Genomic DNA, 14202 nt, shown 5'->3' with positions numbered 1-14202 from the left:
TGAAAGGATACGCTTTAAATTCTATCTGAAGCTGACAAAGGGTAAATCGGACTCAACTTGGCACCATCAAAAACAAAGTTAAAAGGTTAAAACAGGAAGGATGATAGGAGAGTAGAGAGGAAATGAAGCTTTCCCCTTGATATTTTAGCTCACTCTATTCTGTGAATTTTATTATTTACTTCCTTTGAAAGAATACTAAGGGATTAGTATTGAGTGATAGATTTGGGTGGTAAAATGAACTAGAATTGCTTTCATAATCTCTAACACGGTGTGCAACATGGATACTAAAACAGGTTTGAAGGAAAATTTTCTTACACAATATGGTTTTCTCTTGGTCCACTTTACACAGAGCTAAATAGTGACCAAAAATAAAAGCATCTATATTCTTAGAAGAAAATAGCAAGTCAAATTTTTGGAGTTAAATGTAGTGACACCACAGATGAGAATAAATATATATATATATATATATATATATATATAAAATATATATATGTATGTATATACGTATGTATGAATATATGCATGCCTTGGTTTAAAAATTATTTGGGGGTATGCTATGGTAGAGATGAAGGAGAAATAAAGAGTGAACGGCTGAAAGGGAAGAGTAAACAACGACGAACATATGGCCATGTTTATTTTTGCAGTTAATTTTTAAGGCACAAAAAAAAAGTATAAGCCAGATTAGAAAAGGGAGGGGCCATTGCAGACCTTTTTCACCTAATTAACAACCCAGGAGAAGAGACAAAAGAAAAGATGAATAGATACTTTCCTGTGTTCAAATTAACCTATTTTAAACTACTTAGCCATTTTGCTTTTTATGTATTTCTTTGGGTTTTGTTTAGGTTCAGTTTAAATCACTTAACTATGATCTTACAGATCCCTTAGAAGCAGAATCATGCTAGTTACATATCTCAAATCTTTTGGTATACTTACTTCATACCGAAAGAGAGATAAATTTGAGAACAAAAATGGGAGATTCCAATGCAATAACACATAAATAGGGAAAAACCACACAAACATACAGACATATTGCCCAGCCTCAAAACTAAAGCAAGGTACACATTTACATTTCAAAACCCTGAAACTTAAATTGTCCAGGAAAAGATTCTTGCTTTGTGGGCTGAGTTTATTTTACTTCTGGTTATAAACAAATGTAGTGTATACACACATCTGTCCAAGAAATCTTGCACAATGTGAATTTTACATTGGGTATCATGCACAAGATTAAAAACAAGATCAAAAGTGGAACTTTTAAAAGAGGAAGAGATAAAGGCTCCAAGGTTTAACTGCTCTGGGAAGAAGAGATCACATCTGTTGACTGAGGATCACAGAAAGGTCCAAAACGTCCATAAATATCCTTGGCTCGTACTGCAAAGTAGTATTTGCTGCCTGATACAAACTGGGTGAGAGTACATGCCATAGGCAAGGGAAGTGCCTTTACTTCCCCAATCTTTTTCCATTGTGAGGGCACAGTGGCACTGGGTTCCTCATGGTAAGCATAGAGATGGTAGCTATCAACAGTGGCACAGCTTCGATCCACCTCCAGGACACTCCATGACAGTACTATGCCATTTTGACTCTGAACTCGTGCTAGCTTCAAGTGTGGCTTCTGAGGCAGAGATGTGCTGGCAGCTTCTGGGGGCAGACGTTGTGGCTGTGGGGCTTCTGGTAAAGGTGCTGGGTGCACAGGGCGTGGGGGCTCCTAAAAAAGGGAAGAGTTACAATGACTGATAATGATCCAAGAAAACTATTTTAGAATGCTAGAACTAAGAGACCTTGGAGATCATACAGAGAGATAGCATTTTACTTCAAGAATTCTGGGAAGTACCAAATATCCTAGCCAAACTGGCAAGTTCTAGTTGGTAATTTGTAACCAATATGCCCCAAACAATGGTACTAAGCTTACTCCTACTATAATTCCTAGACCTTAAATAATTGAGTTTTGGGATGGTTCAACATATGCAAATCAATACATGTGATTCACCTCAAAACAGAATTAAAAACAAAAATGATATGATCATCTCAATAGATGCAGAAAAAGCATTTGATAAAATTCAGCAACCCTTCATGATAAAAACCCTCAAAAAACTAGGCATAGAAGGAATATACCTCAAAGTAACAAAAGCCATACATGACAAACCCACAGCCAACATCATACTGAACAAGGAAAAGTTAAAAAGCATTCCCCCTAAGAACTGGAACAACACAAGGATGCCCACTTTCACCACCCCTATTCAACATAGAACTGGAACTCCTAGCCAGAGAAAAAGAATAAAAGGCATTCAAATTGGAAAAAAGAAGTCAAATTATCTCTGTTTGCTGACAATACATACGATCTTATACCTAGAAAGCCCTAAAAACTTCTCCAAAAGACTCCTATATTTGATAAATGAATGAAGCAAAGTTTCAGGATACAAAATCAACATACAAAAATCAGTATTATTTCTATATGCCAATAATAAGCTGAAAACCAAATCAAGAAGTCAATCCCATTAACAACAACTACAAAACACATACACACACACACACACACACACACACACCCAGGAATATATTTAACCAAGAAGGTGAAGGATCTCTACAAGGAAAACTACAAAACACTGATGAAAGAAAATGTAGATGACACAAACAAATGAAAAAACATTCCATCCAATGGATCAGAAGAATCAATGTTGTTAAAAATAACCATACTGCTCAAAGCAATCTACAGATTCAATGCAATTCCTATCAAAATACTGATGTCATTTTTCAGATTTAGAAAAGAGCAATCCTAAAATTACATGGAACCAAAAAGAGCCCAAATAGCCAAAGCAATCCTAAGCAAAAAGAACAAAGCTGGAGGCATCATATTACCTGATTTCAAATTATATACTACAAGACTATACTAACCAAAACAGCATGGTACTGGCATAAAAATAGACACATGGATCAATGGAACAGATGATAAAGCTACACGACCTGACAAAATTGACAAGAATATACACTGGGGAAAGGACACCCTATACATTAAATGGTGATGGGAAAACTGGATTGCTATATGCAGAAGAATGAAACTGGACCCCTATCTCTCACCAGATACAAAAATTACCTCAAGATGGATTAAAGACTCGAATGTAAGACCTGTAACTATAAAAATACTAGAAGAAAACCTAAGCCAAACTCTTTTGGACATTGGCCTAGGCAAAGAATTCATGACTAAAAACGTCAACAGCAAACACAACAAAAACAAAAATAGATAAATGGGACTTAAACTACAAAGCTTCTGCATAGCAAAAGAAATAATCAACAAGAGTGAAAAGACATCCTGTAGAATGGGAGAAAATATTTGCAAACTATGCATCCGACAATGGACTAATATCCAGAATATACAAGGAACTCAAACAACTCAACAACAACAAAATAACCCAATTAAAAAGTGGGCTAAAGACATGAACAGACATTTTTTAAAAGATGTACAAATGGCCAAAAAGCATATGAAACAATGCTCAACATCAGCACTCATCAGGAAAACCCAAATTAAAACCACAATATTGATATTCTTACACCAGTCAGAACAGCTATTATTAAAAAGACAAAAAATAACAGATGTTGGCAAGGATGTGGAGAAAAGGGAATGCTTATAAACTGTTGGTGAGAATGTAAACTAGGTAAAACCTTTATGGAAAACAATAGAGATTTCTCAAAAAACTAAACATAGAACTCCCATTTGATCCAGCAATCCTTCTACGGGGTATCTGCCCAAAAGAAAACAAATCATTATATTAAAAAGGTACTTGCACTCGTATGTTTGTTGCAGCACTATTCACAATCGCAATGATATGGAATCAACCTAAGTGTCCATCAATGGATGTTTGGATAAATACAATGTGATACACACACACCATGGAATAATATAATATATGATATAATATAAATATATATACACTGTGAAATAAATAAAAATAAAAAGCCCTTGCTGATGGAACTTCATTGTGAGAGACACTGAAATAATCATCTACTTGTAACAAAATAATTTAACATTTAGTTTTCTGTGCTACAGATTCTCATTTTAGCATTGTGTAACATTTTTCAGTATCATGTGGGGCAGCCAATATCACATGATATTGGTATGCACAGCTATACTTTCATTTTTAAGTTGTTTGTAATATAAAGACAGTAGCATATTCTTATAAATAAGCACATTAACACTTAATGTGTACTATGTTCTTGGCCAGTCTACATGAGAAAGTTGATATTTAAATTGGACTGTGAAAGATAGGATTTAGAGATGCAGAAATAGTTAACTTATCTTTCAGCCAATAGGTAAAGCATAAGCAAAGGCATGGGGATAGGAAAGTGAAGAGACTTATGGGCAAGAACAAGTGCTACCTTTTTCCTGGACACATGGCATATAAAGAATAGTGAAAGATAATTTGGAAAGGGAGGCTAAGACAGATAATGACAAAGCATGGTACTAACCTTAGGAAGCCCTACTGACTTGTCTAAGACTAGAACATCATCATCATCATCTTTATATCTGGGTTTTAAGATGACAGAATAACAATTTCTGCAAAATATGAGTGATCTTTTAAGTGGAACATATCATTGCTCACTGATTTATATTGGAAGTCAGAAAGCAAGTAAGATTACCTTAACTGAAATTCATCTAACAAAACTATGCTTTCGTATGTATTTCATTAAGTAGGTAGTTTGCATATTGTGAATTCTGTAAAAATCTTATGACATCTTTTAAAATCTCCATGGTTTCTTGAACGCCTGGCATCAAGTGATCTTCCCGCCTTGGCCTCCCAGAGTGCTAAGATTATAGGCGTGAGCCACTGTGCCCGGCAAAATCTCCATGCTTTCTTAAAGCTTAGTACCAACCAGTGCCTTGCACGTAGTAAAAACGCAAAAAGGATATGCTGATTAATTTCATAGAATGCAAATCTGTTGATGAAATGAATATACCTAGTGGGAAAAAATTCATATACATATCTGGAAAAAGGCCAATCCACTGTTAAAAAGCCAAAGAAATAAAGCTAGAGAAAAAAGAAACAAACTTAAATAAAACACTGAAAGCTGAAGAAGTAGAACTTATTTGAATACTAGCCATGTATTTCTTCTCTCAAATTATCTTTTCTCCTAAAATGACTTAATCAACTCAAGTAAATGACATTAAATTAAACATAAAGCTAGTAAGAGCTAACAGAGGATGGCTAAAGCCATGATCTTTGACTAGAGGGAGCATAGGAGTTTAAGGTGTTTGACAATAGCTTAAATGGCTACGATATCGCTTCTATTTCTTAAAATTTTAGGATTCTGAATCTGCTCATACCACAAAACTAGTTAAGTCAAATGAGTTTTTAGCCTGGGTGCTTGTAATCCTAGCATTCTGGGGGGCCAAGGCGGGACGATTGCTTGCTTGAGGTCATGAGTTCGAGACCAGCCTGAGCAAAAACAAGACTCCATCTCCACCAAAAATAGAAAAAAAAAAAAAAAAAAAAAATTAGCCAGGTGCAGTAGCACACACCTATATTTCCAGCTACTTGGGAGGCTGAAGCAAGAGGATCGCCTTGGGAGCCCAGGAGATTGATGACGCCACTGCACTCTATCTGGGGTGACAGAGCGAAACTCTATCTTAAAAAAATAATTAAAATAAAATAAAATAAGTCTTTGTATTGTTTTCAACACTGCAGTGCAGAATTCTACTGAAGTATTGCAGATAAAATAATGTGACATCAAGCATGTGCTTAAAAATAATCAAGTATTTGCATGAGTTGTGGGAATAGGTGAGTGGTAACATGGACAAAATAAAATTGGCTATGTGATGATTAATTGTTGAAAATGAGTGATGGGTCTGTGGGGATCATTATACTATTTTTTCTTTCATGTATGTTTGAAATTTTCCATTTAAAAAGTTATTAAAAGTTGCATTAAAAGAAAGAATATTTCTCCAGGGTATTCATCTAAGACAACGTACATGGAATGCTGGGTTTTTTTTAAATAAAAATTTAAAAAGCTCTGATGGGTTATAAAATTTGCAAAACTATGCTATAAATAGATTTTTGCCATATATTTTTTTGAAGAAATATGGAACGAAAGAACTTATTTGTAGCTGCAAACAAAAATAATGGCATATTTGCCGTATACCTTAATAGGGCCAGATCTGCAGCACTGTGAAAACATTCTGGAAGTGCTGAGCTCAGGCAACCTAAGCTTTTAAATGGCTCTGGCTCTGACACTAGCTTGGGTAATGACAATGAGCAACAATTTAACATTTTATACAGTATCCTCTTCTATCAAAAGGAAAATAATAACTCTAATTCTCACAGCGTTGTGAGGATTAAATAAAATAATACATGTAAACAATTTAGTAGATCACTTAGAACAAGGCCTAAAAAAGAAAAAAGAAAAAGAAAGAAAACAACTTAGTGGAGTGCCTGTTATATGGTGCTCCATTAATGATAATTTTTTTCATTGCAGTGAAACAATAAAAATAATAGGTATTAAGAGCATAACGTCTAGAGCTGGAATGCACGGGTTCTTGAGAGGTATGACCTTGGGTTGGTTACTCAACTTCTCTGTGTATAAGTTGCCATATCTGTAATAAAAGATAAAAAAAAAAAAAAAAAAAGTAGTCTAGCAACAGTCCTCTTAAAGGACTCCTGTGTGAGGACCAAATATATTAACAGCGCTTGGTACATGGGAAGCACTCAACAAATTACAAGCATTTAAAAAAAAAAGGATGTTTGCTAGATAAAAAGTAATATCAGCTGTACAGCTGATATAACTATTTTGATATAACTTCTTTAAAGAAAAATGCTAACTACAATAATATGCGATAACTTTACAATCTCCCCCTCACTTCTCTCATAGAGCCAGAATTTCCATTTCCATTATATTTCATACCAAATACTGTCATAATCATGTCACAGGATAATGTGACATTGCTTTGGAAGCTAAATCTAAAGAGAAATCTTTCTTTTTCTCTGTTATCTCTTAATAAATGATTTCCCAATACCATTGGATTACTTAAAACAATACATTGATGACAACACAGCAGCTAAAAGTGGTACAGGTTTGGAGGCAAAAAATAAAGTTAGAACAAAAAAAAAAAAAAATCAGAAATACCTGCCTTAATTTAATTAATGTGTTTATTTTTGAGACAGAGTCTTGCTCTGTTGCCCCAGATAGAGTGGTGTCATCATAGCTCACTGCAACCTCAAATTCCTAGGCTCAAGCAATCCTCCTCCCTCAGCTTCCTGAGCAGCTGGGACGACAGGTGTATGCCACCATGCCCAGCTAATATTTGTTTTATTTGTACAGATGGGGTCTCACTACATTGTTCAGGCTGGTCTCGAACTTCTGCCTTCAAGGGATCCTTCCGCCTTGTCCTCCCAAAGTGCTAGAATTATAGGCATGAGCTACCGTGCCCAGCCCCCTTCTTAATTTAACCATGAATTGGAAATAGTCTATTTCACTTCACATGTCCCAGCTGTGGACCTGCTTTTGTACAATGTACACCACAAGCAAACTCAATGATTCTTAATGATCCTCATCCCTAGCAACATTTGTTCATAATGGTAAGATCAACTTTCTTAAACTTCTGCTGGAAAAGGAGAAAGACCTATCATTTCCCTTTGTTATAACTACTTTAAAGAAAGATGTTAACTAAAATATTATTTGATAGCTTTACAATTGAGAATTTTGTAAAGCCAAGCATGAACACTTACAGTATGCACTTGCGGTGGTCGGTGATGCACTGTGAGCTGAGGTCCTGCTGATCCCAAGGTTAGTCCATTGTTTACAACATATGTTGTTGTTTGAGGCACTCGAACTGTAACACCTACAAAAGAAAATTAAGGAATAGAACCAGAATTCTAGGGGCCGGGAGTGGTGGCTCATGCCTGTAATCCTAGATCCTTTGAGTTCAGGAGTTCAAGACCAGCCTGAGCAAGAACGAGACCCCGTCTCTACTAAAAAATAAAAAGAAATTAGCTGGACAACTAAAAATATATAGAAAAAATTAGCCGAGCATGGTGGTGCATGCCTGTAGTCCCAGCTACTTGGGAGGCTGAGGCAGAAGGATCACTTGAGCCCAGGAGTTTGAGGTTGCTGTGAGCTAGGCTGACGCCACAGCACTCTAGCCAGGGTGACAGAGCAGGACTCTGCCTCAAAAAAAAAAAAAAAAAAGAATCAGAAATTCTACTGTTAATTTGGTGGAACACTGATTAAATACTTGAAGTCAATGAAGCAATGTTTTCAAACTACGAAAGGAAAAATATTCCCGACGTAGAAGCCTTTTAAACATGAGGATAAAGAAATTTTCATGTATGCAAGCACTCAAAATAAATCTAACTTCCATGAACCCTTTCTCAAGTAGTCACTGCAGGATGTGTGCCACCAATATGAGAGAGAAAATAAAGAAAGAGGAAAACATAAAGTACAAGAAATAGGAGGTCCAGCATGCCAAGAAATAAATGGATCCCCACTAGGAGGGCTATGAATAAAAAAAATCCTAGAACACTGACTGTGCACCACATGCAGAGAAGGCAAACAGGTCAAAATGAAACACTGCTATTCAGAGGTTAGACATATTAAAAGTATCTTCATAAAGATCCCTGCTGTCTCATCTTTTTAAGCAAGACAGAAAGCTCCAGTAAGTCATCCTTGATTTGTGTTAATGAGGTTTCTTTCTTTCTCTCCATGCCCAGCTGATCAGCTAAGGATACTCACCTCACCCCACAGAAAACTGCCATGACATACACCAGGGCAAAAGAAACAGAAAATTTAGAGTACCACTGCCTTGACCATATTCTTGCCATATATTCACTACCTGGCCCATGCTATCATTCTACCAGGTACCCTGACTATGGAGAGCCTAGTTTCTCAGAACGCATTCCTGACCCTGTCAACCAATTTTCTAAGACAAGGATCTTGGTAAACTTAAGAAAGTTGAAGCCAGACTATAATCCAGAGACTCTATTTAGTTTATTTTCTCCTGGAAGCTATCATCTAATAATGGCACAATTTCTTTAAACAGCTAGATTTATTCTTGCTATTAAATTTTGCAAAACTAATATATATATATATATATATATATATATATATATATGTATGTTAGTGATCCCTATTATTGGTGGCAAAATCATAAAGAAAAGCAGAATGACTGATAGAAAAGGATGGTGATTACCTCTAATGGAAAGGGAGACAGAGGCAATTAAGGAAGGGCCTGCAGGAGGGCATGTAGGATACTGATATAGTTCTATTTCTTAACCTGATGAAGAGTTCATAGATGGTTCATTTTATTATTTTTCTTTAAACCTTAAGTATACCTTTTATATAAACTTGTGTTTACATGATATAGTCTACTACTGCTAATACATATAGGATATGTTAATATATAATTATAATATATATTAGTTGCATACATGCATGGCATATATGTAACTAACATACTATATATATAGGAAACCACAAGTTCTCTTCAACACTTTCCCTTCTTTTATTTCTCAGGCATCTTCCATATCTTTAAGACTCATTAGAGGCTATTCTCTGCCATGATTTCTGTCACTAGGCTAAGTCACAATTGATCACTCCCCCTTAAATTAGGTAGGGTGCCTCTTAATAGAGTGGAGAATAAACCAACATCAAATAGGGTACTGTAATAGTACAGACCATAAATAATTAAAGTTAAATTAAAGATAACACATATAGCACAAATAAGGTAGTATACATGTCCAATGTTCTCTGGTTAACTCTCCTAAAAGAAGAAAAATGAACTAATAATAGCGTTTTTTTGGTTCTCTTGTCATTTCTTTTTAAAATCGTTATTGTTTTTTTAATGACAAATAAAAATTATATATATTTATGGTATACAACATTATGTTTTGAAATAGGCATACATTACAGAATGGCTAAATCAAGCTAATTAGCATATGTATTACCTCACACACTTATTTTTTTTGTGGTGACAACACTTAAAATCTGCTCTATCAGCTATTTTCAAGTATATAATACATTGTTATTAACTATACCACAGTCAATATGTTGTATAAGAAATCTCAAACATAATAATGGTTTTAATAAATATAAGAACTTTTTGCAAAATCTAATGTCAACATAAGCCACTCCAACTAAATGCTGGAGAGAGCAACATTTATCTTGGGGCAATATTTAAGAAAAATCTCTTACTATTTTGGGGATTGACCTGCCGAACAGCAGGAGCCTGCATAACAGTTCCTCGCAAGGGAGCCTGAGCTGGTGGTGCTGGGAGAGTTGTATAAACCACTTGGTGGTTTGCAGGAGCTCTTGGTACAGGGAGTCTTGTGGTCACCTGAGTTACTGGACGATGTGTTACATTCACGGTAGTTGGAGCTAATGGAAGGCAGAAAAAGAGATTAACAATGCAGTAAATTCGATGTTAAGCAAACTGTATTAAATGGTAATTACTTTGCATAGAATCCAATTAACTATAACAAGGAGAGAAATAGAAATTAAGTCTCTTTTTATAATCTTACAAGATAAAAATGATAGAGCCAACTAAAATTAATAATATTAAAATCCAAGACTCAGAAAAAGAGAACTTAACACATTCAATCCCCTTCCGACTCTTTAGTTTGACGAGATAATAAGCACGTGAAGGTTTAAAAAAAAAAGGAGGGAGATTTGCAGGCCAGAGTATGACACCACAGGAGTGACTTACAGCAATTTATCCTTCCTTAATTTTAAATTGTTCTTAGCAGAGTGGAATTATGGGTCCTCCAGGCCTTCTGCCAAGGGGGTATGAATCCAAAAGAGTATTTTTGTACTCCCACAGTTCAAGAAACTGCCTGGCTATTATAATTCACATTTTGTTCAGGTGAAGTAACCTATCTTTTATTTAAAACAGTAAAATATACATTAAAATACAGACTTCCCCCTCCTCCACTCTAGCATTCCTCCTAATGTATGTTCCAAAGAGCATCAATACCTTGAGTAATGTTAATTTGATATTTATCAACAAATGAGTCCTAAACATTCACTGACAGCATAGAACTACACTAATGAAGATTTTTAAGAGTTAACACTTTATTAATAACAACTCTTTGAATTGGAATCACACTTTACAAATAACCATGCAGTATAATAATTATGCAATGAAACAATAAATCTACTTTCATATGAAAAAAATTGGTTTTATAATAAAATAAATTTGGAGAAAAATACTAGATATAACCAAGATAAAAAGTTTCCTTTACTAAAGAAAGACTCCTCAGTCTTTACATATCCTAACTTAATAAAGTCATATAAGCACATTCTTTTGCCTGGCGATGCTAACAAGGTAAAACGTAGTTTAACTTGGCAGGAAACTCTGGATAAGCATCTAGAATTCTGAAATCCAAATCTAAACAGTAACTACCATAACTATTAGGCACTTAGGGTATCAACAATAATTTCATAATTCAAAGATTAATTAACAAATGGTCTGCTAAATCACTATAGAAAACATCCTTATTCCTGTAAATTATTATGGTAATTTAAGTATAAATTTCACTGGATAAAATACCATTTTACTCAATATTTTCCTTAATGAGAAGAGTGCTTATATAAGTATTTTGCAGATAAATCCCAAGCAATATACTGTTTTGCAGAAGACAAATTGTCTTGATTGGCTTCCAAACAGTTTAGGAGATGTAGGTTATACCTTGAAAACGTCTGATTTACAGCTTCTTGAAAGGTAGCAAGCAAAATATTTGTGCATACATCCTGACAGTAGTATTAGGCCAGTTAAAACTATTTCAAGATAAGATTCATTTAAAATTTCTGTTTGATCACTTATAACCTCTTGGTTATACTCTGAACAAATCATGATACTCATCCCTTCTAGAGAAGCTACATTCATTTCTGCTGTTTCTAGGACATCTGCTGGCAGATGACAAAAACATATATATAGGTTAAGTCTTCTTTATAACCATTCTCTACCAGTGCTACTACTTAAGACAGTGAGCAACACTAAGTTATACTACGTTCAAAAACACATACGTTGTCTTCAAATTAACAATGTGAATTATTCTTAATTTTCTGTCTTATCTTTCCACTCAATTCCGTAGTCATAGTTAGGCAAAACTAAAGCTTCTGCTCATTCAGCAAATTTACCTGTAGGTAGTAAGTGTATGGTTGTCTGAGATGGTCCACTTGTTGGTACCCCAGATGGTTGAAGAGGCGGTGCTGGTTGTATTGGTTGCAAGGGTCGTGACACAGGCTGAGAAGAACCCATGGTTGATACAGGAGTGTGATTTAGCTTTTTGGGGTCTGTTAATTAAAAGCAAGATGTTATGATTGACAGGAAAAAATTTAGAATACAGGTCTTTCCTTTTTGGGTAAATTTTACTTTTGCTTGCTACTTGGGTATCACATTTACCTCTAAGAGAACAATTTCTTTCTATTTTACCTATTTGCATTTTTTGCTGATTTGAAAATGAGGTAAGGAGCATACATAGTTCACTACTGATTCTATCACAGATTCTAATTCACATTTATAGGAATTCAGTTTTATGCTGGTTATTTTTTATGAAAGAATCTTACTTCTGGATTCAATATATCACATCAACTAGCATAATTTCATTGCTTGCATAATTATATATCCATATGCCTATATCAAGAACATTTTCCTAGACAAATACCTATAAATTGATAAGTCTTTCACCATGATCTTGAATTTCAATTACTCTACTGTTGTTTAGGTTCTTTTGTTTGATAACACAGATGGTTGCTATAAAATAAATAAATGTTTGCATATAAAATGTTTACATCTCTGATAAAACCCTTAAAAATAGAAAACCACTATGAAGCTGGTGAGCCAAAAGCCCTTCTATCCAAAATGATCCCCACTGATTTCCATCCTATGGAATTCCTCACTAAAATATAAATAAAATTTAAGGCTTTATCAACTGATACTTTAATTTGGTGCTATTGGAGAACAATGTACTTTAGAATGGGAGAATTTGAGACAGACCCAAAGGTGGGGCAATGGAAAGAGGCTCCATGAGGCATGGATGCTAGAAAAGGAAATGGCAAGAGCACTGAAAACAAATTTTGCTTACTTTACTTTTTGATCCAGAATCAGCCCTACCTGTGTCCTCTCAAAAATAACCTGTATTTTATTTTGTCCTATAGGGATCAATGGATAGTCAACCTTGTCTATAAAAAAATCAGTGAAAGCAATATAGATAATTTGAAACTTTTAAAAATAATCATACTGGTACGAGTTCAACCCTGATAAAGGACGGCGTAAATCTCCCACTTTTACTTCAGTTTTATACAACAAAACTGACTTTAAATCAACTGTACAGCTATTTAACTTTGGTTTCCTAAATCCAACTAAACTATTCTCCAAAATATGACCTTTTAAATCTTTGGGATTTTTAGAAATTTAATAATAGTTAACTTAGCACCTGATCTTAACTAGATTTTCCACATGTTAATTATCACCACAGAGTTTTGCAAATATGTCTGTGTACAAAGTTATTCTGTGCAGTCAAATAAGATTGAGAAATACTTTATATCTTAAATAGTTCTTGGAGATTTACACTATAAATTAGCATAGTAAAGGCTCAGAGAAGTCTGCCTCAAGAAAAGACCCATTTAACTTTAAATCAGCATTTTCCCAAGCATAATACCATGGGACTTTTTATTCATGAAACGCCTATTAACACTATAGAAAAATGAGAACATACTTTAATATCTATCCAATATAGCTTCTAAATATTGTAACTCAGAATAATACTGAGTATTTTGAATATGCATGCTTTTTAAAATTACTTTCATTTTTCTTTATATAACTCTAAATAAATTAGTTCAAATGACCAAAATTAAATGTATACACACAAGTTCCTACATTAACACACACACACACACACACACACACACACATTTAATGTAGAGTCTGAGAATCTGAATTGGATTCCCAGGTTCTTTAATGACTCTGACTTGTCCTCCCTAAGGCTAATATTAAGTTCCCTTAACTATAATAACAGATACAAAAACAGAGGTGCTCCACCAATATTCTTCTAATTACTATTTTCCTCTACAGCTTGTTCATAGTCATGTAAGATTTGATTTCTATTTTTTAATTCTAACCTAAAAACTTTCATTCTAAAAGGGATACAAATATACCAAGCATATTGCTGTAAAGATGTGTCTTCATAGAATGTTGTACTGTATTAAGAGTAAACAAAAAAA

At 34.5% G+C, this 14202-nt stretch overlaps 1 protein-coding gene across 2 annotated transcripts in view; it reads right to left on the bottom strand.

The window, feature by feature from the left end:
- Nucleotides 1-653: 653 nt before the first annotated feature.
- ATF7IP (activating transcription factor 7 interacting protein) overlaps nt 654-14202 on the bottom strand; it is a 73811-nt gene continuing 60262 nt past the window's right edge. For both annotated transcript variants that reach the window (XM_069491791.1, XM_069491793.1), the window contains exons 11-14: nt 12118-12273; nt 10174-10356; nt 7713-7825; nt 654-1702 (exon numbers count right to left, since the gene is read on the bottom strand). In XM_069491791.1, coding sequence (XP_069347892.1) covers nt 1283-1702; nt 7713-7825; nt 10174-10356; nt 12118-12273 — 872 coding nt within the window. In that variant the 3' untranslated portion in view covers nt 654-1282. The remainder of the gene's footprint in view (nt 1703-7712; nt 7826-10173; nt 10357-12117; nt 12274-14202) is intronic.

This window comes from Eulemur rufifrons, chromosome 16 (genome assembly GCF_041146395.1).
Source record: "Eulemur rufifrons isolate Redbay chromosome 16, OSU_ERuf_1, whole genome shotgun sequence".
Classification (NCBI taxonomy): domain Eukaryota; kingdom Metazoa; phylum Chordata; class Mammalia; order Primates; family Lemuridae; genus Eulemur; species Eulemur rufifrons.
Note: the sequence above shows the minus strand (reverse complement) of the source record. Positions and strands in the feature narration are given on the sequence as shown.